At 34.6% G+C, this 24,640-nt stretch overlaps 3 protein-coding genes across 3 annotated transcripts; 1 reads left to right on the top strand and 2 right to left on the bottom strand.

Annotated features, from left to right (window-relative positions):
* The first annotated feature begins 1,804 nt into the window (after positions 1-1,804).
* On the top strand, positions 1,805-11,329 carry LOC110918306 (GDSL esterase/lipase At1g29670). Its single transcript, XM_022162641.2, has 5 exons — positions 1,805-2,073; positions 4,652-4,776; positions 7,597-7,842; positions 7,932-8,169; positions 10,922-11,329. Exons 1-5 carry the CDS (start codon positions 1,824-1,826, stop codon positions 11,200-11,202), a joined length of 1,140 nt encoding a protein of 379 aa, XP_022018333.1. The 5' UTR covers positions 1,805-1,823; the 3' UTR covers positions 11,203-11,329.
* A 7,611-nt stretch (positions 11,330-18,940) lies between these two features.
* On the bottom strand, positions 18,941-19,552 carry LOC118488288 (ATP-dependent DNA helicase PIF1-like). Its single transcript, XM_035985612.1, has one exon. It carries the CDS (start codon positions 19,550-19,552, stop codon positions 18,941-18,943), a length of 612 nt encoding a protein of 203 aa, XP_035841505.1.
* A 322-nt stretch (positions 19,553-19,874) lies between these two features.
* On the bottom strand, positions 19,875-23,363 carry LOC110919851. The gene is made up of 7 exons (XM_035985611.1): positions 23,184-23,363; positions 22,628-23,038; positions 22,106-22,526; positions 21,708-22,051; positions 20,916-21,563; positions 20,619-20,698; positions 19,875-20,526 (listed from the first exon to the last, which is right to left on the bottom strand). The coding sequence occupies exons 1-7, from the start codon at positions 23,361-23,363 to the stop codon at positions 19,875-19,877; spliced, it is 2,736 nt and encodes a 911-aa protein (XP_035841504.1).
* Between the last annotated feature and the right edge of the window lie 1,277 nt (positions 23,364-24,640).

Below are 24,640 nucleotides of genomic sequence, written 5' to 3'. Positions count from 1 at the left end.
ATCTTTTGTATGGTAAATTATATCGATTACTGGTAACGTATCGGACCGTTTCGATACCAACTAAACAACATTAATATCGATATTATTTTTTGATATTTCTTTAGTAGCTTAATCTTAGTACACATTTATGTTTTTTTCTCAAAATTATAATATTAATTTTATTGAATTTAAACTAAGTTATATTCAAAATAAAATATTTGTCAGCGAACTGATCGGTTTGAGTACTTTACGTATTTTTTCACACCTGTACTTATTCTCATAATTTGGTATAACTAGGATTGCGACCCGCCGCAATGTGGCGGGGATTCTTTAGTTATAACTAAGTCAATCTAGGACCCACACGTTATGTTAAACCTGTCAAACGGGGAAAAAACAGACGATGTAAAAACGTTCACCCACACGGCACACACGCACGTTGCATCGTGTTAACTCGCAAAATTTAGAACGAAACGTAAAAACGTTAAACCAAAGACGCACGTTGCGATGTGTTAAGTCACAAAATTTAGAACCAAGCATAAAGCGAAAAATTTGCGGAAAATGAAAACTATAAAGGATCAAAGTTGAAAGTACAAAAAGTTATGAGAATAGATTATAAAAGATAAAAAGTTTTGGGTTAAAAGTAAAAAAAACAAATAGTTTTTGGTTAAAAGTAATTTATAACGTACTTTTGGGTGAAAAGTAAAAAAAAAATCATTTTTTTTTTGGAAAACCCTCCCAAGCCAACGTTACGACAACTATAAGCATAACCATTTTTTTCTTTGAAAACCCCCAAAGCACACCGCGCGTTGCGGCGGGGCGTAAAACGGTGTGTCAAATAGTACTAATGTCACACAACCGTCATCGACGACCAACACTGACTCGATGTAGGATATGCGTGTTGCGACGAACCTGTCAAACATGGAAAAATAGAGGTAAAAACATTGAACCACACATGCACGTTGCGTCATATTAACTCGAAAATTTTAGAACTATACGTAAAACGAAAATTTGCGAAAGATGAAAAGTATAAGTGACAAAAGTTGCGAAGTTAAATTGCAAATAATGAAAAGTTTTGGGTTAAAGTTAAAAAAACAAATTATGTAGGGTTAAAATTGAAAAAGGTAAAAACATTTTGGTTAAAAGTAAAAATTCAACTTTTTTTTTGAAAAACTCATAAAGCACAATTTACAAGTTGTTATGCACAAAAAAGTTGCAAAGTTATATATGGAATAATTTTTGGTTTTACTTATTTTCGGTTTTGTACTGAATATATTTTTTTTTGTTTTGTTAATGTTCAGGTATAAACTATATTAAGTTTTTTTTTTTTTTGAACGGTAAATTTGGATCACTGACGGACCATTGGAGTATCATCGTGCCACCAGCAGAACCACCCAATCATATCCATCTCCACTAGGCAATAATACCTATACACCAATTCAGGAGGAAACCCAATAAATCTGGGAAAAACCCCCTTTGTGGGAATCGAACCCATGACCTAATGGTCATAAGCCTTATCCCACCATCAAGATACCATTAGGCTATAATGCCATGGGTATAAACTATATTAAGTACCGGTACTTTAATAAACTACAATGATATCGGTCGAACATCAGTATTCGATTTTATGGTTTTTTTCATCAATTTAAAACACATGTATGAGACAACCAATATAAATATTTTTTTTACTTTGTATTACATACGTGTTTCTCGCTACACCGAAACAATTCTACTAGTTTTCTATCATTTTGCGTAACACTCTTGCCAACATCTCATTGTCTGTTTAAAGTTTGTGAAAATTCCCATTCATAATCAATCAACAAACCATTCTCTATACACAAACAAATATGGGTAGCCATTTTGGCTTATTAAACTATTTCACTTGTTTAATAATGCTTTTGTACTTTCCAAATTTTGTTGTATCCGGTAAACCACAAGTCCCATGTTACTTTATATTTGGAGACTCGCTTTTTGATACCGGTAATAACAATCAACTTGATACTAAGTGGAAAGCAAATTATCCACCGTATGGAATCGATTTTCCTAAAGGTCACACAGGCAGGTTCACCAATGGTCGAACCGCTGCTGATATTATCGGTATGTTGTCTCTTTTGGCTTTACTTGCTTTTACGTTAATGATCAAGTATCACTGATATACGGAAAATGGCATTGTATATGTGTTTTTAGTGAACATTTTGAAAAGAAAACAAAACGCCTTAACTTTTTATCAACAATATAAAAAAAGTATTGTTTGAAAGGTATTATCATATATAAATAATCCGTTATCTCTTCTTTTTTCTCCTTCACATATCTTTAAACCATTACGTACAAATACTTATGCATCCTAATATGTGAAATACATAAGACGGTAGGGCCGGCCCATATGTGTCAGTGTAACAAGGTAAAGGCGTAAAGCTATTGGTTTGGGCCTCAAATTTTTTGGAGCCCATTTAAAAAAAGTTACACAAACCTTTGTTAAATGTATGTGAGGTCCTTCTTCTTTTGTGAATAAATAATGACTGGCATATGCTGCTTTTAACTACAAGTTATGTTCCTCTAGAGACCTTCGTATGAATCTCACTATTACCTTTCTTTTTTGGCATTTTCCGGACTTAAGCCATGAGGCATCAGGGCCAGGGGACCTCCATATCCTGTTGGGCCCTACATATTTTTAACAGCTCATTATACGCATGATGCAAACGAAAACACAAATAAATGGTAATCAAGAACAGACGAACGATAGGCAAACGATGTTAACGGAAAGCTCCAATGTCAGATGATTTGACAAGTAGTTTTCAGTATCAAATAATAATCATGTTTAAGAAAATAATCATAATCTTGATTCCCACTTAAATAATGGTGGATCACAATTCTAGGAAAATGAAAATAAACTACTTATAAATACTAAAATAATAATGCAAATAATTAAAAGATAGAACTAATACTCAACCCTTGAATCTAGTTCCCTCCTCTCGACCAACTTTTTGTCGCCGTAGACATGGTCTCCTAAATGTGACTTCGACCCTATCTCATGACCCAACCTATAGACTCTTCCCTGGCCCAACTCGACTCAGTCCGCTAAGAGAATTAGGGCCCAAAGATCCTCCCACATCACCATAAAAAATAGGGAATAAGTAAATTGGGTGAGCAAAATAACCATCATAACCGATAACCAAACCATAACCGATATAACCGAACCACTAATAACCGATAACCGATGGTTATGGTTATGAAACTTTGTATAACTGACTAATCAATTATGATTACGGTTATGATGCTTGGTTAACCGAAATAACCAAAACCGAACCGAAAATATAATTATAATGAAGAACAAAGGTATTATGATCTTGCTTTGGTTAACCGAAATAAGATAAAAGTATGTAAGTAACAGAATAATCTTGTTGTAGAGGCCCTTTTATTTTAATGAAGAACAAAGGTATTATGATCATAATTTTTTGTTGAAAATTTAACTTAAAATGGAATCCTACATCGGTAGTTTAACCAAATAGTATGGTCTTGGTTATTCTATAAGAAAGACCAAAGCTAAGTCCTAACAGTGCACGCCCCTAATAACATCCCTATTTCTTTCAAACCTTTCTTGGTTAATTAACTGGAAATAATGGAAACCGAACCATAACTGACTTCATAACCGAAGTTAGCAGTTATGGTTATAGTTAATGATAAAAAACGAACCATGTAAACATACCAAGCCTTCCATTAACTCTGATGTAAGGCCCTAATTAAATTGGTATTTTACAAAAACAAAATAATAATAATAATAAATAAAGGTGATTTGATAATTTTATTAGTTTTATCTTCTCACCTTTGGTAAATTAAGGGGTTGTTTGGTAACATCTGAATGGTTAAGTGTTGAACCAATAAGAGGTCTGAGGTCTGAACCATTAAGCGTTGAACTAGTAAGAGGTGAGGTCTGAACTATTAAGAGCTTGTATAATGGTTAACCATTCAGAGGCAAATGTCTGACCAATTCAGATTAAAGGTCTTAACCATTTAGACTCTGTATAAATCTTAACCATTTAGACTCTGTATAAATCTTAACCATTCAGAGGCAAATGTCTGAACTATTCAGACATCTACTCGTGAAACAAACAGTCTAAACCATTAAGAGGTAAACAAAGAGCCCCTAACTCTCTGTATCCAACTAGGGTTATCGAATTTGTATATGGTTGAAGCTTATTTTAATATCATCGGTTAGGATCGAATATAAAGTTTTCTAAAAACAAGAAGTTGTAAGAAGGGTATCAAATGGATTCCGATTGACCTCATTCAAGCGGCATTAGAACCGTCTCCTCGAACTCTAAGATATGAAATTTTAGGTTTTCACTTTTGAATTTATAGTTTGTAGATTTTAGAATTTTTGTTTTCTCATTGTGTCTTTTTATTTAACATTGTGTCTTTTCTATATTTGCATTATTGTGGTTTTTTTTTGTGCGACTCATTGCGTCGGTTTTTCTCGACATTGTGTTATATTTTGCGATTCATTCTGTCTTTGTACACTTCTTAGATTTAGGAGACTTTGTAGGATAACTTACCATTAATACCATCCGATTAACATTTTAGTTAATATTTTTTTGCATATGAATTTATACATCCGATTAACATTAATATGGACATCTATATCATTCAGCTTAACATACCGTTTGTGTGATTTTAGGTCAAAATCTTGGCTTTGATGGATTCATTCCAACGTATGTTACCGCAACCGATGACCAGATCAGCAAAGGCGTAAACTACGCTAGTGGTGGAGCTGGTATTCTAGACAGAACTGGATTTCATAATGTAATCACCATTTGTCACTACATTGGTATCATTTATCTTAATGTTATAGATAGATAAGGCATAACTAAGGAATCATTGCAATATACTAAACATATGGGTTTCATGTTAAACTAAAAAGATAAAACCTGAAGAAACAACAAGACTAAATTTGATAACCTAATAAAACTTGATATTTTAAACAGACTAATTAGCAAATAATTAATAAAGCTAGGGTTTTCTTACTAAAATGGGCATTATTTAAATTCTATTAAGTTAACATGATAGAACTTTTACATATAAGACTGACCATAGTAGGGGTGAACGCCTCTTCCACGTCACCACCATTTCACCGTTAACCCATTGTAAGCACCAAACAGAGGGGCGCCAATGCCTCCCCCCACCCCGGGTTTCGTTATCTATATAAGGATGACAAAAAGTTATATCTACTAATTTTGCTAATTACAATTTTTAAATTATACAATATAATCCTTTAAAAGATATCGTTGACACTTAGACCAACTGCCCCATATGATTTTAAGCGGTCATAACTTTTTCATACTTAATTTTTCTTTCTAACTAGTTAAATTTCCGTCTGCGCGTTGCGGCGGGGACCCAATGACTGCAAAACGTGTGTCAGTAACGACATGCAGATACCGAATATCAAGACATAAATAAAAATGTCGTGAAAAGGATAGTTAATCCGTCCTAAAAAACGATTTTAAATAACCTAATATATAATAATAGGACCCACACATCATACACGTTGGAAATTCGGTTGTTTTCAGTTCAGTTATTACGGTGCTAACACGTTAAAATATGGATGAGCTCGGTACCTGTAACGGCACCGAAAATGCCGATCCGGAAAATCATCGAAATTAGGTATCGGCACCGAAAATGTTCGGTACAATATGGTATGGTATTTGAATGTAAAAATCAATAAATATAGGTATGGTGCTAGACCGTTGTCGAACCGAAAGTAACGATTTTTAAAACACGAAAAGGTGGGTACCAAATTGGTACCAAAAATGATTTCGTATAATAAATTTGATACCGATACGATACCGGTTTGATTACAGGATTTGATACTATTTGCTCATCAATAATCTAAATATCCAATTTAATTTTACATGCTACAATTCTTTCATTACGTAAAAAGACAAAAAAATAAAGCAAAATAAGTTGTTGTGCATATAAAACCTCATTCAAACGAAATACAGTTGACTTAATACTTAATGTGTGTATGAAAAGTAATCTAAACTGTGCAATTACTTGCATTGGTATGTTGCTACTAGATTTGATGAGCTCGGTACCAACCGGTACCGAAAATACCATTACCGAAATCCCTAGAAATAGGTACCGGTACCGAGTATACCTGGTACAGTACGGCTTGATACAGTCGGTACTGGTACGGCACCGGTATTTGAGAGTAAAACCCGATGAGTACCAATGCCAAGCGAATACCGAAAATATACTCAGTTTAGTAAATTTAATACCGGTACCAGTACCCAATACTATTCATTCATTTATACTTTTTTACTTTTCTTTTAATACTCTTTTTAATATTTATTTATGATTGCTGTTCATTTGCTTTCCTTTTTAATATATAGGTCAATTATATTATAAAAACATATACTTTGTTCTCTTTAATTTTAGTGTGACATTGCTATAGTTTTTTAAATTAAAAAAATTTAACATGTTACGTGATTACTAGTGTTTGTGTTCTCGCCATATCACGCGAGCACCCCTCTAGTCACATTAACAAGCACGAGGGCTTGGGGTATCACAATCTATCCTATCAAAGCCTCCTTCCCATTTTTATAATAAAAGAAAGCAATAAAAGTTATTGTGTTTGTGGCTAACCCGCTACACGCTTGTGAATGTGTAATTTAGTTAAATTTTTACCGCCTATGTGATAGTTACTTTTACAATTTTTAGTTAATGCACTTCACATAGTCTAATCAATTATAGAAAAGAATATCAAGAACATTAAAAACATCTACAAATAAGCAATCCAAAGAGATCTTCGAAAAAACTACAAACTACCTGTAAGAAAAAGTATAATGTAGTCGGAGACATACAAGGAAGTGTCATTATATTGTTCGCTGAGCCAATTTTACCGTCGCTGGAATGAGTTTAGTTAAAGTTTGTTTATAAAATTTCTTTTGTAAGACTTTGTTTAGATATTGTAATTTTTTTCAAAAGATCAACATATAGCATTTGGCGTTTACTATTCATGAGCTTTGTTGCTTGATATTTAACTTGGATTCGTCGACTCTTAACTTAGGTTGATATTGGGATAAACGTTTCAGGTAGTTAGACAAGTGCATGCTCTATCTGGTTTAATTTGTTTCACAAGTTTTACTCTAATCCTTTTTTTTTTTTTTTGAATGGCTAATGTTACTCTCCCAAACTCCTATATTTACAACTAAATCACCCTTACTTGGAATTGAACCCAAGACTTCCCACTAAAAAGCAAGAGCCTTTACCAAGTGAGTTAGCCCTACTTGGCTTTACTCTAATCTTTGGATCAACATTTTCATCACATGTTCTTAAAATTTCATCATAAAGAATTGAACGACGAATTTACAGATCCATGTATACCCTAACTATCTCCTTCTTTCAAATAGGCCAAAAATTAGAAACATGATATGCATATCATAATAGTAACTGGTCATGTTAAGATATTATAATAGTAAATGGTCATGTTAACATGTTATAATAATCTTCGTGATTAGTGTTCCAGTCATCAGATTTTAATGATAGAATATGTTACATTCAATTTCTAAGTTTTGATTAGCAAATAGACCACAAGTTTATATTATATTGTGATTTTCATCACAGGGTGACCGATTCAGCTTTCACCAACAAATAGTTCATCACAATTCGACAGTTTCACGCATTTCACGCATACAAAAGAACACAACATTCCTTAAAGAATGCATTTATGTTGTAAACATTGGCATGAGCGATTACATCTACAACTACTATTATTGGACAGGGTTTGATCGTATCTACAACTCATCATTGTTATATTCAAAGATAAATTACGCAACTATCCTTATTATACAATATTATCGGCAACTAAAGGTACACACACCTTGTTACTCACATCTTTGTTCACTAGCTTTTACGTACACTTTTGTAGTTTTTTTTTTTTAACTTTTGGTGTATGACAGGCTTTGTATAACTTGGGAGGTAGGAAGTTTGCTTTGTTCGGTCTAGCTCAATTGGGTTGCACTCCGTTTATTGTTAAAAGTTGGTCAGCTGTAGGAAAACCATGCTCAGTTCTCGTCAATGATGCCGAATATGTATTCAACAATAGGCTAAAAACTCTTGTTGATGGACTCAACAAACTTAAACCAGATGCTAGATTCACTTTCATCAACACAACAAGCATTTTACAGAAAAAAGAAGGTAAACTATAAAAGGTCATGATATATATTTAAGAGTTTGTGTTTTTCATGCCATGGTTGTACTCATGAGGGGGTCTATGTTTAAAGTAGTGTTGTCACTAAGGCTACTCTGTCAATTTTTGGTAATCAGAGATTCAAAACTCACTAAAATCTTCAAATTCTATACAAAAATTAAACTGAAACAAATGAAGCATAACACTTAATCTAGCAGCAGATCATCTGACAACCCGAGACTCTCAATCGATTTAACAGGCATGAACAGATCTAACCAACAGTAACAAGATCTTGACGCCCTAAATCAAGTTTCAAAACTGAACCCCAAGAGAGAGGAAAGTGAGAGGTGTGTGTATCAAAAAAAACTAAATCTTCTAGACGCAGCTCCAGTTATACGCATTCCAAGCCCTGAGCCCAAGTACAATACATCCAGCCCATCATCTTAAAGCCCAATATCAGCTCCAGGCTCCTTAAACAAGCCCAACTCTGTTCCAGGTCTCATAAGCTCGGGACGGACCAACATACAAAACAAAAAACACAAAATATTAGAAGCGAAAATATTAAAGTTCAACATATGTTTGAAATTGAATAGGAAATATACATATATTTCAACATACTCGGTACAGGGACGTCCCTGGACCGTCTAGCCCCATCGCCGGACCTCAACACCATTTCCACAGGGACGTCGTCCTCCTCAGCATCTTCTCCCAGCCGTTCCAGCCGGCCCTCCACCTCATCACTTTTAGCCGTTCAATGGCTACTTTTTAAAAAAAAAAAAATAGGTGTTTCTCTCTCTAGAACCTGTTCTTCAGTTTCTCTCTCTAGAACCTGCAAAAATTAGGTGTGAGAGAATGGTTTTAGAACAAGAAAATGAAGGTAAGGGGATGAGTAACAGGTGATGCCGATGAGTTGGATTTTCCGGTGGTGGTGGTGGCGGCTGCGGTGGAGTTGGAGGAAGAAAAAGGGGGAGCAAGGGCAGAAAAAGGGAGCAAGGGCAGGGGAAGAAAAATTAAATAAACGGGGGAGCAAGAGCAAAGGCGGTGGATGTTGTAGAGTTGGATTTCACAAAAGTGGGAAGAAAAAATAAATAAATGGGATGAGGTCCATCCCCCATTTCCCTTGGTCATCCTTGGAGGGGCATCATCCTTGGATGTTGACGTGGTGATGACGTGAAGAGGCATCCTCCAAGGACTTGCCTCCACACCGAGTAGTCTAACACACCCATAAAAGAACCTATATCTAAGATTTGAAGTACACCCCATTGAAATTATTAAGTTTAAAAAATTTTAGCCAATAGAAAGGGGCGAGTATGGAGCCCATTATAGCTTAGGCCAGTAAGGCCAACTTATTAAGTTTACATAGAATTCAATGATTATTTATCTCTTCTAAAATAATCTTTTTATATATACATATAACATAACATAGGCAGAGATTAAATGAGAATAAATCAATTTAAGTAAAAATAAAATGTAATGGTATAACGGCAAAATATTAAATAGTTTAGGTCATTCGGGGCGCCCCGTGGTGAAGAAATGATCACACGTTGAATGTCGTTATACACCACCGTCGGTCCTAAAGTTCACGCGTGGATGTGGTAACGCGTTGCCATGATTACGCGTGAAGATGTTTGTGGTGCTGCACATGTTCGATTGTTTTTCAAAGGTAGATGTTTGTGTGGTGAGTGATAGACATTTCCACTAAAATCCATCACTAGTGATGGAATAAATCTCGATAACGTGGCGGAACTTGATTGGATGTTGTGAGTGATGGAACTCCATCACTAGTGGAGCGCCCCTACCCCCTTATACTTTTTACGTTAAATAGTTTATATCTTTTTATTACATTAATTTTTCTCTCTCTAATTAATTTGTCAATTTCATTTTATCCTACACATAAAATTTGTTCTACATATATCCTACACATTATCGAATTTTATACCAAACATGTGGAAATTTATCCTACGCACCTTGTAATTTATCTTACACACATTATAATTTATCCTACACTCTAATTTAATTTTTTTTTTAAATATGTTTTGAATATAAGTTATAAATTTAATGTAATTAGCTATTAAAAAGGAAGACTACAAAATGTAACTAGCTATTAGACCATACGTAATGGTTAGTGCCCCACAAGATACATTTTTCGCCACATCAACATTATAGCATTACAACACCCCTTCAAAAAATGTGTAACAGTTAATGTCTCTTAATGCCCTTTTCATCGAATACTTTCCATTTTTTTCTCCTTTTAAGCATTATTCTAGAAATGTCTCTCCTTCTTTATGGCACTATAATGCCTAAGAGATGGTGTTGGGAAAGACTACAGATTAATGATCTGTGTAAATTTACCAATATACTCTTACAATAACATTAAACATAAATATTAAATAAAGCAAAATGAAGCATTTTTGTTGGTTGAAATTTCTTCTTTTTTAACGTTACCAAGAATTTAGTCTCACTTCAACGCTCTACTATACACACACATATATATATATATATACACACACATAGGTAAACGTTTAAAATTTAAAAAGACATAAATAAACTAGTGTAATGGTTTTTTAATTTAAAAAAAAATTAAAAAGGAACATTTGTAATATTATTAAATGATTTAGATTTTTCTTGTTTTTCTTTCAATAATGCATTGCTATGTTATAATAAACATCACCATATAGCAATAAACTTATGACACTCACAAGATTGAAAAACAATTATGTTTTGGCTACAAACTCATTTTGCCTCTTTACTTATGTGTAGGTGCCCCTGTGACGCCTCCCTCCTTGCCAATCCCGACTAAGAAAAAGAAATTACCTGATTATAATAAATATAAAGCTCGGCCTTGTTGTCCAGTAACAGATGATTGGCAATGCATTCTGAACTCAACTCCTTGCGCTACTCGGACATCGTCTACTTACTTTGATACAGTCCACCCTACAGAACCTAACAATATTGCCATAGCAACAAGATCATATAAAGCCCTTTTACCCACGGATGTTTACCCATATGATATACATCGGTTAACTCAAGTTAAACTCTAAGAAAGACTACCAAATTAGCACAACCAAGTGATATAAATGCATTTTTGTTTATGTAAGAGATGGTATAAGTCGATTGGGTATTGCCTATGCATGAATATGAAACTATGCATTGCCCTTATTTCAATAACATGCATGTTAGTAAGATCGAAACTTTACATATATAATGCTTACTAGCGGTAAGACCCGTGTTGTTAGTGCATGCGTCAGTCGACTTCTTCTTGTATCGAGTCTTGTATGTAGATAGATAGAACAGGGCACATAGTTCGAGAAATTAGGTAATTTCGCATGAGTAGCTAATTCCGCATGAAAGTGTGTGGGTGTAATTCCTACGGAATTAAGTTCCGCATGGAACTTTAATTTCACTTGAAAACACTTTCACCGGAATCATAGCCCTATAAATACCTGTCCATGCGATATTACTTAAATCCTTACCGGTTTGTGCAACGAAGTGCTGCTGAAGTGTCGTCTCGCTGTATTTGTCATCAAAATCAATAGAACGACAGTTTAAAGTGTATATCTTGCTGAATTGACCTCAGTTTGTCTGTTTCTGCCTTTCAAACTGAGTATAAACTCTTCTGATCGACTCGTTCGGGTCCGAATACGATCCTACAAGTGGTATCAGAGCTCAGGAGGAAGAGTTCATACCAATTCAGCTACGAATTCTGATTTCTACACCTTCTTTTTCAATTTGAAACTATTTTTACGGTCAATATGCCTTGATTTTTACACATTATGTGCGCTTTTATGTTTTAACAAACCCTAGAAAGTTTCAGAACTAAAATCGGCCTAGAACTAGATCAATTTGACAAATTTCGCATCGAGAATGATGACATCAGCATATTCCGCACGAGATTAGGGTGTAACTTCGCACCAGATTGATAATTCCGTTTGAAAGTTCACGCGATATTCCCTAATTCCGCATCAGCTGGTAATTTTGCTTGGGTTGGTTCACGCGGAATTAGTAATCCCGCACCAAGAGGTTAATTTCGTTTGAAGGTGATCTCGTTTGAACCAAGTAATTCTGCATCAGTGTATTTTCGTTTGAAAGTGATTCCGTGTGAAGGGTAATTTCGTTTGAACAGTCAGTTTGTGTAATTTTGAAAACCGAATCATGGAAGAGGAATTCTACAACGCGTTCGCTACTCCGATTTCTATAATTCAGCAGACAATGTTAGAAAACGAAATGGGCACTATGCAAAAATCGCCCAAACTCATGAACATCGAGGAGTATAAGGGTTGGGAAGGACGTTTCGAAAACTGGGTTCAAGCAAATTATTTGGATGCTTGGGAATGTGTTGAGACAAAATACGTTAGACCGATAAATGATGATGAAGAGGAGATTGCTATCAAGGATATGAGTGCTGATGATAAAAAGAAATACAAGAATGAAAAAATGATGCTAAGTCTTCTACAACAAGCTGTGAAAGAAGACATCATGGTCTTATTGCAACATAATGGAAGTTTTTATTCGATTTGGAAAGCTTTAAGATCAAAGTTTGTTGGAAGTCAAGAAATGATAGAGAACAAAAAAATCGCTTCTGAAGAAAGAGTTTGATCTATTTCATGGTTTGAAAAATGAAAGCACAAAGCAGATAATCGAAAGATACTGCAATTTGCTGGTTAACTTGAAGAGAGTGAGCATCAACAAAGACAATGAAGAGCTGATAGAGAAGCTAGCTGATGCATTGCCACATGAAACTTGGGGCACATATCTCATGATGCTAAGAAACAAGAAAGGGTTTAGCAATCTAACACTTAGCAAATTCATTGAAAAGATTGAGGCTCAGGAGATGGAACAGAGAAAGATCTCAAGAATGAAAGATTTCGATGGTGAACAAGACATTGGGCTTTATTACAAAGCAGGGTTAAATGACAAAACCACCAACTTATCTCCAAAGGTTGAAACTGCATTCAATGCAAAGAGTTCATCAGGAAGTTCCTCAAAAGGGTCAAACAGCAACACAAGTTTTTCATCATATCCATTTTTTGATCCAAACATTTCAACAAAGAAAAATGGAAAGAAGCTTCAGTGCAACATTGTTTTAAATCTTGAGGATGATCAAGATTATACAGAAGAAATTTCAAAAAGCCATATGTCTTTGTTAGGAACTGTTCTAGAATCATATGGAAGTTTTGTTGCAGGTCGGATCGGGAATCCAATGCTGACTAAGGAGGATTACGATCAGATCGATGCTGAAGAGATGGAATTAATGGATATCAAATGGTGTTTGGCTAGTGTATTGAGACGAGCTGAGAAATTTAAGCAGATCACAGGAAGAGATGATCTCCGTGAGGCTAATATTTCTACTTTAGGCTTTGATAAATCTAAAGTCACTTGTTTTCGTTGCAGGGAAAAAGGACACTTCAAGAGGGGGTGCACTAATCGCGAAGCAAGTGGAGCTCAAAATCCGTTTAACAACAATGATTACTACCGGAAAGCCATATACCATCAAGTTGCTCAACAACCAAATCAACACGAACCACAAGTTGCACATGGGAGAAAGGTAATTGAAGAATCTTCAAAGAGAGCATGTATGGTAAATCAGGATGAGAAGAAATCATCAGCAGATTTCAGTTGGGACAAATATGTTTCAGCTGATGGTAAAGCATGTTTGATAGATCAAGATGATGAAAAGTTACCTGAAGGTTTTAACTGGGAAGGTTTCAATTGGGATGATTATGATCCTAACAAAGCATCAAGTCACAAAGCTTTTGTTGCTAGAATTGAAGAAGACAGTGATGATGGTACTGAGTATTATGCAAAAAGGATGGCACAACATTTGAAAATGATGGCAGAAAGTGACAGTGAAGATGAAAAAGCTAAAAAGAAAAAGAAAAAGATCAAAACACCGGTCAGCAGTGATGATGAGGATGTTCCAGTGGTGAGAAGAAAAGTAAAAGAAGTTCCAGCTTTTAAAATTGATGAAGAATTTATTGCAAAGAAAAGTCTAGTAATTTGTGAAAATTATGAAGCAGTGAAGAAACAAAATAGTTCGTTGATTCACAACATGAACAGATTGAAGGAGTCTTATGATGTGCTGAACAAAGCCATGAATATGTACAATGACACAAGTGAAGAGCAGGCAACAGCAATGAAGACACTTCAAGGAGCTTTCATGATAAAGCAAAAAGTTGTGAACAATTACATTGAAAATGTGCTGCTCTTGAACAAAAACTGGAAGCACAAAGAATTGAAACTGAAAGAGTTAATCGTTTGTTGAAAAGTTACTCATGTACTTCTTATGTCATTGATAGGATTTATCTGACTGTTGAAGGAATGAAGGTGTTTGAAGAAGATGAAGTACCTGAAGAAAAGACGGTATTTGATGTAAAGACTCCTGAAAAGATTCCAGAAAAGAAAAATGACACAAAGAAAAAGACTGACAAGAAGAATTCTGGTAAGAAATAAGGTGTTAGTTATAACAAGTGTCCACCCCCGCTGGAAAATGGATATTTGCCCAGAAATCCAAATTCTGAAAGAGTTCAAAAGGCAACAAACTTACAGTGGGAGTCAAAATCCTCGGTCAATTTTCCAGAAAATATTGATGTTATTTTCACATCGTCTGACACTTATCAACAATCTCAATTGATGAAGAAAGTAGTGGATCATGTGTTAGATAACGATGAAACAGAGGAGTCAAAGTCTGAGTCCAGCACTCCGGGTCAAAACAAAAAACAGGGCAAAAAAATTTACAACAAAGAATTCCTGTTATCAAAATCTAATTTGGATGACGAAACGTTTAAAGTTGCATATACTTTGAATGATTCTGACAAATTATATTCTGATGAGGAATTTCCAATAAGAGGTGTTAAACCTGAAATGATCAAAAAGGTTTTCAAACTAACAGAAATTAATATTTCTGAAATAAAAGATGTAAATCTTAATCAAAAACCTAAAAAATACACCTCAAGAGTTCAGCAACGTCTAAACAAGAAAAAGGGTTACAGTTCTGGTTCTGGTTATCAAAAGAAACCAAACCATAACGGTAATTTCAAAAAGAAAGGATTAGGTTTTACTCCACCAGAAAATTATAAAAATGAAAAATATGTTCGAGATTTTAAATCAAAAATGAATTTTGTTTCAAGAATAAGCTTAGAGGAAGAGATGAAAAGCCCTTTCTGGAAACAATCAAATAGGGAATTCCTTGCGAAGAAGCAAGAAGAAATGAAGTTTGCTGAACAAAAGAAGGAAACGAGAACCTGTTTCCAATGCAACACAGTTGGACATATTGCCAGAGAGTGTTCTAAGGCAATACAATCAAAACAGGGAGTATCTCGTAAACTGAAAGAAAAAGTGATTGAGTTTGAACCACCAATTGACAGAACAAAACTCTTAAAAAATTCAAAATTTGAAATTGGTGAATGTTCAAATAGATTTTACAAGAGAAAGGCTTCTAACAACCAAAGGTGGGTTGTTAAGAAATCAAGTAATAGTTCTAGCAATGATTCTGATTCGTCAAAATCAGAGGAGCTATCTTCTGGCGATGAATCTGATTCCACAAAATCAGAGGAGCCACATGTTGAGGTAAAAGGTGAAAAATCAGTGCTGACTGTGGATGATGAGAATTTTCCACCACTTCGGGCTGAAAATTTTAAGAAGAAAATTTGAAAAGTTGAAATTTCAAATCAATTTTATTCTGATAAAAAGGAATTTGATGTTGAGAAGGCCTTTAACCCCAAAGTGAAACACATCTTTGGAAAAATGATAGACAGAAAAGTCAAAGGGGTTAAAGAGTTCTACGAAAAGAAGTTAGAAGGTAAGAAACCGAGGGTTGGTAACTCGATATCACCCAAGGCTGGTCAGGCTTGGGTGGATACTTTCTTTGAATGAAAAACCTGACTTGCCGGAGCTTCCAGGTTGGTAAGAGTGAAGCAGGAATCGGCATCATTCTTTATAAACAGGTTTGATTGTGAATACCTACAAGTGGTAAATCAGGGACATTAAGTTGTACCTGTATTTCCTACAGGTGGTATTTTTCTTGAGAAATTCACGAAAAGTGATTTCGTTGTTCAAGTATTTTGGTTAAATTTACAAGTAGTACAGAGGTTTGGTCATACAAAGTGATTAGTCAAGGTCATTAGTTTGAACTTGATGAAATCCTATTACAAGTGGTTGAAAAACAATATGATGAACCCCGAACCTACAAGTGGTTTGTAAAATTAACAAAACTTATTTTCAGGAAAAACCATTTCGATTTAAACAAACTTAAGTGTTTTGAAATCTTAATGGGAAAATAGTTTGTTGAAAGGGGGAGTTCTGATTGTTTATGCCAAGGGGATGAGGAAATGAAGCAATTCACAATAGTTTGTTTTCAAATTTCTTTAATAGTGTTTGCATTTTAGGGGGAGTAAAAATTTTAGAAAATCCAAAATCATTAGAAAATTTGAAAAGCCAAAAACATGATAAAATTCAAAAATGAGTTTTGTTGTATAAAAGAGGACATGATAGTACATCAGTGGACTATCACAACATGCTAAAGAAATGGATAGTAAAATGTGACAAACAATCTCACTGCGGATATCGTGGGGAACATTTCTTGGATATATGGGTAACCCCCAAAATCTTGTTTGAAAGGTCCCTCTTTCTGAGATACTAGGTCTTTATACTCAGTGATATCTGGGGTATTATCCTGAGACTTCTGATATTGCGAAAGCAATGGCCTAGTCTCCGTATAATACTTTGCAAAATGCTTGAAACATAGCGCATCCCTCAGTACAAAAAATGATAAAACATTGAAAAATGTTAATCATGTGTTGTTGAAGAAAAGATCCTCTAAAGGGGATACAACAAAAGTCGAGTCGCCATCTCTCTGCTGAACGGAAGTTCTGACCTGAGCTCTCACGGTTTCGCATTTAACCATTTAACAGATATCATCTAGGTATACTCACCTGTAAGACTGAATATTGGGATCTGGATACGGGAGTATATTCAAGAGGTGGGACACGCGAATAAGTTTAAGTGCTTAAGACATTAATCTCGTATCTTGAAACAGTTGAACTTTGTGTGAAAATTTTAGTGGATAAGTATACTGACAATCTAAGTGAATTGTTTAGAACTTTAAATGAAATAAAGCTTAACGGTGTTAGTGATTTGTCTCAAAAACTGATATGATCCTCTTACACAAACTCACAAAAATATTGTCTGTAAATATTTCTTTTCTGCATTTCATTTATAGAAAAATCCAAAAAGATTTTGTGTGTATTTTAGCATTAATTTTTTGAAAAATCCAAAAAGATTTTCGACAACTGTTTTTGGAAAGTTGACTTTCAAAATTCCTAGTGCTGAGCATGATGAGCATCTTTTGAGGGGGAGTTTGTATAAAAAGGTTTTGAAATCTATCTTGATAGTGGTTCATCAGAAATTTACGAGTATTGTCTGAAATTGATAAATCTTAAGTATTATAAAACTTATGTTGGATGTAGAGACTGTGTAGGTTAGCCAGGTTCCGATACCTGTAGATTCTGTGATTAAGAGAGAGCCAGATGACAATCTTAAACCTGTGAAATTCAGACTGCGATCCCAGCTGATTGAAAGGGGGAGTCTGTAAGAGCCATGTTATGTTTCTAGAAACTTGTGTTTCACGCAAGCTGCTGAGAACTTAAGGAATCAACAGATCTGATCAAAAGAAGATAGAATCAGATTGCGATATTGGGATTGTTTGAAAGAGAAGAAAAGAAATCAACATTTTAGGGGAGTTTATTCGAGAAGAGTCTGCTAGTGCTAAGAGATAGAGATAGATATTGAGGATGATTTACAGTGTAAGATACTTCAAAGAAAAGCCCGAAGACTGACAAAGGCTGAAGATGCGGAGACTCGACACTGAAGACTCGTCAACATTCGAGGGGGAGTCTGTTAGTGCATGCGTCTGTCGACTTCGTCTTGTATCGAGTCTTGTATGTAGATAGATAAAACAGGGCACGTGGTTCGAGAAATTAGGTAATTTCGCATGAGTAGCTAATTCCGCATGAAAGTGTGTGGGTGTAATTCCGTACGGAATTAAGTTCCGCATGGAACTTTAATTTCGCTTGAAAACACTTTCACACGGAATCACAGCCCTATAAATACCTGTCTATGCGATATTACTTAAATCCTTTCCGGTTTGTGCAACGAAGTGCTGCCGAAGTGTCGTCTCGCTGTATTTGTCATCAAAATCAATAGAACGACAGTTTAAAGTGTATATCTTGCTGAATTGACCTCAGTTTGTCTGTTTCCGCCTTTCAAACTGAGTATAAACTCTTCTGATCGACTCGTTCGGGTCCGAATACGATCTTACACGTGTGCAAACACGGGTCGATTCTTAGAAAACCATGCATAAGATATATTGACAGAGAGTAAAAAAATAATTAGTGCAGACTTACAAAATTGATATAAATTAATGATCAATAGGTTTATTCAACAGCAATTCCATTATGTTGATAGCAAACCATTGTTATCTATTAACTGCTAAAAACTTCTGTTGCTTTCCAACAGACTTTCCTAAGAACTGTCATCCATTATCTCCAACAGAGCTTGCCAGATGGATAGATAGTAACTATCAGATCTTAGTCAACCCATGTTAAAAAGGTCGGTCAACAGAAATTACAAAGGTTAGTAAACAGATGTTAAGAGAATAATGTTATTAATAAAGAATTTAGTACTCTCATTAAAAATGAGAGCTGCAAACCTGTTACTACAATGCCAGATATAAACATTTTTCATCACATGTGTTCTCAGGATAGGCTTAATGCAGAGCAAGTATCAGATGCTTTCAAAAAGTTGTATTCCTTTCCAACAAACATTTCCTAACAACAGTTCCTCCATTATATCCAACAGACGTTGCCAGGTTGACAAATGTTTATATAGATTTTGTAAAACTTCTTTGTAAACCACATTAGTAGTGGTTATACAGACTCGTTTCTCTTTATCACAAATCAAAATTTTCAACCCCTTCCTACTTTTTACTCTAGATACAGCAACATAGAGCTGGCCATGACTAAACACTGGACGTGGAAGATATAAACCAACATGCTCCAATGATTGTCCTTGACTTTTATTTATTGTCATAGCAAAACACAGTGAAAGTGGGAATTGTCTTCGAGAAATCTTCACTGGTATTCTTTTATCAGAAGGTGGCATCTTCAGTCTTGAAATCAAAGTATGATGATCTATATTAGTCCCTGTGATTATTTTTGCTTCAATCACAACTTTTCCGAGCTTCGTGACTTGTAAACGTGTACCATTACACAATCCATTTGCCTGATCAATGTTTCTGAGTAACATCACTGGAGCACCAAGTTTCAATACTAATTTATGGTTAGGTAAACTAGATAAACGAAGATTGTTTAACACATCAGGAGGAAACAATGCCATATTAAGCTCTTATTCTTCCTCTGTTGGCATAAACTATCTGAACTAAAATAAAACTTTTCTTTACCAAGCAGACTCTCTAACAACTCTTTATTTATTGAATCCACCACTTCATTAGTTGGAGCAAGAATCGGTCTTTGTTGGAAATACGTTAAATCCCACAAAAACTTATTCATGTCCGAATATATAAATGAAATGAGAGAAGAAATAGGATTGACTTGGTCATGAATAAGTAAATCATCTAGTATTTAAATATCAATCTCACCATCATTTTCTTCACCAAGCAGACCATCACCAATCTTTAAAATCCATTCTCCAAATTCCTTTATTCTTTCAAATCTGCTTCCTGACAACCAACTCTTAATCTCATATTCTCAGTTAGCTTTAGTACTTGACAGTGTCGCCATATATAAGAAGAATTCAAAGAAGCATTGACTATCATTGTTATGGTACCTTTAGGGATGACCAGAAGAATTTGTCTAAAATCACCACCAAATAGAATGACCTTTCCCCCAAACGGCTTGGATTGCATGTTTGGTTGACTGGAACGTGATATGTCTCTCATTGTTCTATCAAGAGCCTCGAAACAATGCTTGTGAGTCATATGTGCTTCATCCCAAATAATCAATGTTGCTCTTTTAATTAAATCACCTAACTCAGTATTAGGCTCTATCGAACATATTGAATTCTCATTAATATTGATTGGAATTACAAACCTTGAATGAGCAGTTCTACCACCATCCAGCAAAAGTGAAGCAATTCCACTGGATGCAACATTCAATACAACTTCACCTTTTGATCGTAATGCAGCTGAGAATGTCTTCCAAAGAAACGTCTTTCCAGTTCCACCATAACCATATACAAAAAACACACCTCCATTACCTTTTTCAGTCGCTTCCATAACAATTTTATATATCCTTTCCTGTTCGGCAGTTAAACACTTTACATAACCATCATGTTCCCTTTGAAGAGCTAGTCTGTTATACAATAATTCTTTCATTATCAATAAATTGTTCGACGATGAAACATAATTGTCTGGAACACTTGGCATATCATCAAAATTTCTCACTGTACTTCCATTGGTAAGTAGCAACTTTTCAATTTCAAATAGACAGATATTTTCAAGTTCTTCTTGTTGAAGATCCAAATCTAAAACAAATGTTGAAAAAAGTATTAGTTTTTTGCCAATAACAGAGCTATTGCATAATTTTAATGTAGTTGTATATAACTTTAATAAAATAATCACAATACCTGCAATACCAGTTATGTTTCATTGATGATACAGAATGTCTTCACATAACAGGGACTTCGTTTCCGACCAAAAAACACAAGGACGAGATATCGAATTTGATAGCAACAACATTACAAAAAAAGTCCTCAAGAAATCTCCGGTTGACCATGTGCTAGCTTCTTTGACAGCATTAACATATTCCTTATCATCATCCAACAGTCCCCGTGCAAAACATGCATCTTTAAATGTTTGAAAAACCTGCCCATCAACTGTTTTTATATCTTCAAAACAGGTTGGTCCCTTAATATGATTCAGTAAAATCCTTAGGTAATAACAATCACCAAGTGATGGTGGAACATAATATATCCTCCCAATTGATCCATATGGATGCTTTCTTCGATTCCATTTGCGATTTTTAGCATTCCATACATAATATCCCGGAAACTGAACATACCTCAATGTCCTGGCAAATTCATTGACTTTATTACAAGCCATCCACTCTGTGAACATTGTCATTTTCACAGTTGGATCAGTAACAATATCACACAAATTATCATGATCGTTATACACAATACTCTGACCATCTTCACAATGAAAAGGTAATACTTCAATAGCTAGAGATCTATAATGTATATCATACATGAATATTCTCCAAGCAGCTTCACAAGTAGAGATATATCTACAATCAAGGTATGCTTTTATCTCATCTACAGCTACATTCTGTTCCGTATTATTCTTGGTGCTATTGGCTTGAAAAACAGAAGTCGTGACTCTATCAGGCCCCTTATTAATATATTTAAACAAATATTTGATAGAACCTGACTAGTTGCACCATTCAACGTTAACGTGGCAGTGATACTTTCTGAGCAGGAGAGCATTGTAAGGAACTACAAATCTATTATCAAGTGTCACACTATTCTTTATTACTGTATTACTTGTTTTACGACGAAGATAGACAAGATATCCTTCAGAATCAACATAAGTCTCATCTACATATTTTTTGGGAAACTTTTTAGAACATTTTTGCTGAACCATACATGGACAAAGTGGGTTGTCTGTACCACATGGTCCATGAATCATAAATTTCTTGACAAGCTCATATAATTCAGGATCTCTTTCTTTATCTGGTATCTCAGCACTAATAACACGATCAATATCAGATGCAGTTGGAAATTTGCTTTCAGCACTCAAGAACAAACATATGTGAGCATGTGGGAGTCCACGCTTCTGAAATTCCACTATATACATAACTGAAATCTTTAAACAGTGAGCTGTCAGATAAATATAATTAGATGTTCAAAGTAAAAAATATAACTAAAGGGTACATGCTTGTATATCACCAAAGAATTTATCTTTCTTGAAGTATTTTATAAGATGATCCAATTTACAGTTGAATAATCTAGAGATAATATCCGGTCTCTCTTCAGCGTTAAGAGTTTTATCGTGCAAACACCTGTAAATATTAGGCCAGTTTGGATTACAAGTCACCGTTATAAATAAATCGGGGTATCCAACAGACTTGCAAATTGCCATAGCATCCAAGTACTTTTGCATCATATCTCTAGAACCACCAGTAAATGATGAAGGTAAAAGTATAGGTTTACCACAACTTGAGGCATCATTCTCTCCACTTTCAATAGTAGCATTCAAGTTCTTAAGACTTTGTGTTCTAAGTTTAGGTTGTTGTGTCCTTATATAATTCAACCTGGAAGATTCGATCATCGTGTATCCATCAACCAAAAACTGCTGAAATAGTTTTTCGCATTAAGTAACAACGAAAACTGATTCTGTCTATCTTGAATTTTGTAACAAAAGAATTCTCTAATTGTATGATTGGTTCTAAGTACCTCATTATCAATCACAATCCCTCTATGTTTAATACCAACTCTATAACCATCTTCTGCATATGGGAAAATAAGTGGATATTGCAAAGCAAGGTAAGAGGGGTGAAGCTCACTAATTCTTTGAAGACCACCAGACTTCTTTCGAACAACAACGTCCCGTCTATCAAATGCTCCATCAAAATCACAAGTTATTAACGCAGCAATTTCTGATGTTGTTGGCAAATTGTGAACTCTTCCATCCTTATCTCTTGTTCCAATAAGCTTCAAGCCTACATCTTGAAACTCATTTTCTTGAAAACAATCTCTTACTATTCCGAAGGACTGGACAAGAGGATTGCAAGAATCCAACATATCTTTAAGACCCTTGATGGTTGTGCTATCAAGCTGGTTGTTTCTTGTAGTTTTGGATTCTATCTGAGAACTACCAGAAATATAAAATGTTAAAATTTACATTCATTTCAAACGATAATGAATGTAAATATATTGAGAAGAAAAATATATATTCATAAATACCACAATTATCATAAAGAAATTATCTTACTGCTTTTTGACGATTTACCACTTCGTTTTGTGAATCATATATGTAAAGCTGTGAGAATTTGGGTACTTCCCCATCGTCCGGAAGTAGACTACCCATTCTATGATAATTTTGACCTTGTAGTCTAAATACATAAGGACCTTTACCTCTCTGATAACTTTTGTCAACCTTCCCACCAAGAGATGTGAAGGAAAACATCATGTTATATGCTCGAATATTATCCATGAAATTTCAAGACTGTGAGGTATGACTTTTATATAAAATGACATAGTAATGGAGGAGGTGTAGGCGGTGGTGGTAGCTCAACATCTCCATTTGAACAACAAAGAGAATAGGATGTTTTCTTACGTTTTTGATTTCCCATAAGCATTTCATCTTCCCATAACATTGCATCACATTTAGAACACACAAAGATGGCATCTCCATGATCAATATAATCTACAGACTTAGCAAATTTATAAGTCAACATAAGTTATCTACATATTGAAAACTTAACAGGAATTTACATTCTTATCTTATACCTTTAGAAATTCCATGAATCTTCTTAACTACAGAATCTGCTAACATCTCTTCACTCATTGGTAATTCAATTTTAGATATTACACCTATATTGAAGCTTGTAAAATAAGACATATATAACAATTCATAAAAACTAAGACTAAACAAATATTTTGTTTCAAAAATTTAAAACGTAATATCTGATAATAGAGTCCTCTCAACAAAATAGGATGTTTGCTTAGTACTTCCAAAGGGAGTGTGATGTACATTCCTTGATGAGCTTTTTCTTGATGAATCTTATAAGACAAAAGTATATAAAATAAATGAACAAAACTACAATTCATAATTAAATTAGAAAAAAATGTCTGCAGTAAGTTTACCTTTTTCTTTTGTAGATGAGTGACACACATTACTACTAATATCTGGGGTAGCATAAGTAGGAAGGTGATACACATTCCTTCTTTCGACATTGGTTGTTGAAGCTTGTGTGACATCTGTGCTTGTGTAATCATTGTACAAACTCTAAACAATAAAATATTAATAAAACAGTGTGTTTTGATCCCAATGTTTGTCATTTTATGGTTGATGTTATGCACATGTTGATTTTTGATCGATTTTGAACTCTATATTGCTTTTTGGAGAGTTATACGCAAACTGGTGCGTAAACACGATCAGTTTAAAGCGACAAACACTCCGGGACAGCAATATAAACTTAACATACCTTAAATAACCTTTACATAACTTAGAAATAAGTTTTAAAAGGCTTTGGTATGGCAAAAACAAGTTTATTCACTCTTAGGGACTATTTGCGTCAACTTGCAAAAGTCTGCCTTTTCGTAAGGCAACGTATAGTCCGAAACTTGATCATAAGCTAAACATACCATAAATAACCTAAACATGGCTTAGAAATAAGCTTTTATAGGTTCGGTGTGTGAAAACATGCTTATATGATCTTACATGGACTAAAAGTGTCAAAAATG

This window comes from Helianthus annuus, chromosome 16 (genome assembly GCF_002127325.2).
Source record: "Helianthus annuus cultivar XRQ/B chromosome 16, HanXRQr2.0-SUNRISE, whole genome shotgun sequence".
In the NCBI taxonomy this organism is placed as follows: domain Eukaryota; kingdom Viridiplantae; phylum Streptophyta; class Magnoliopsida; order Asterales; family Asteraceae; genus Helianthus; species Helianthus annuus.
The sequence above is the reverse complement of the archived record's forward strand: the minus strand, read 5'-3'. Positions and strand labels throughout refer to the sequence as shown.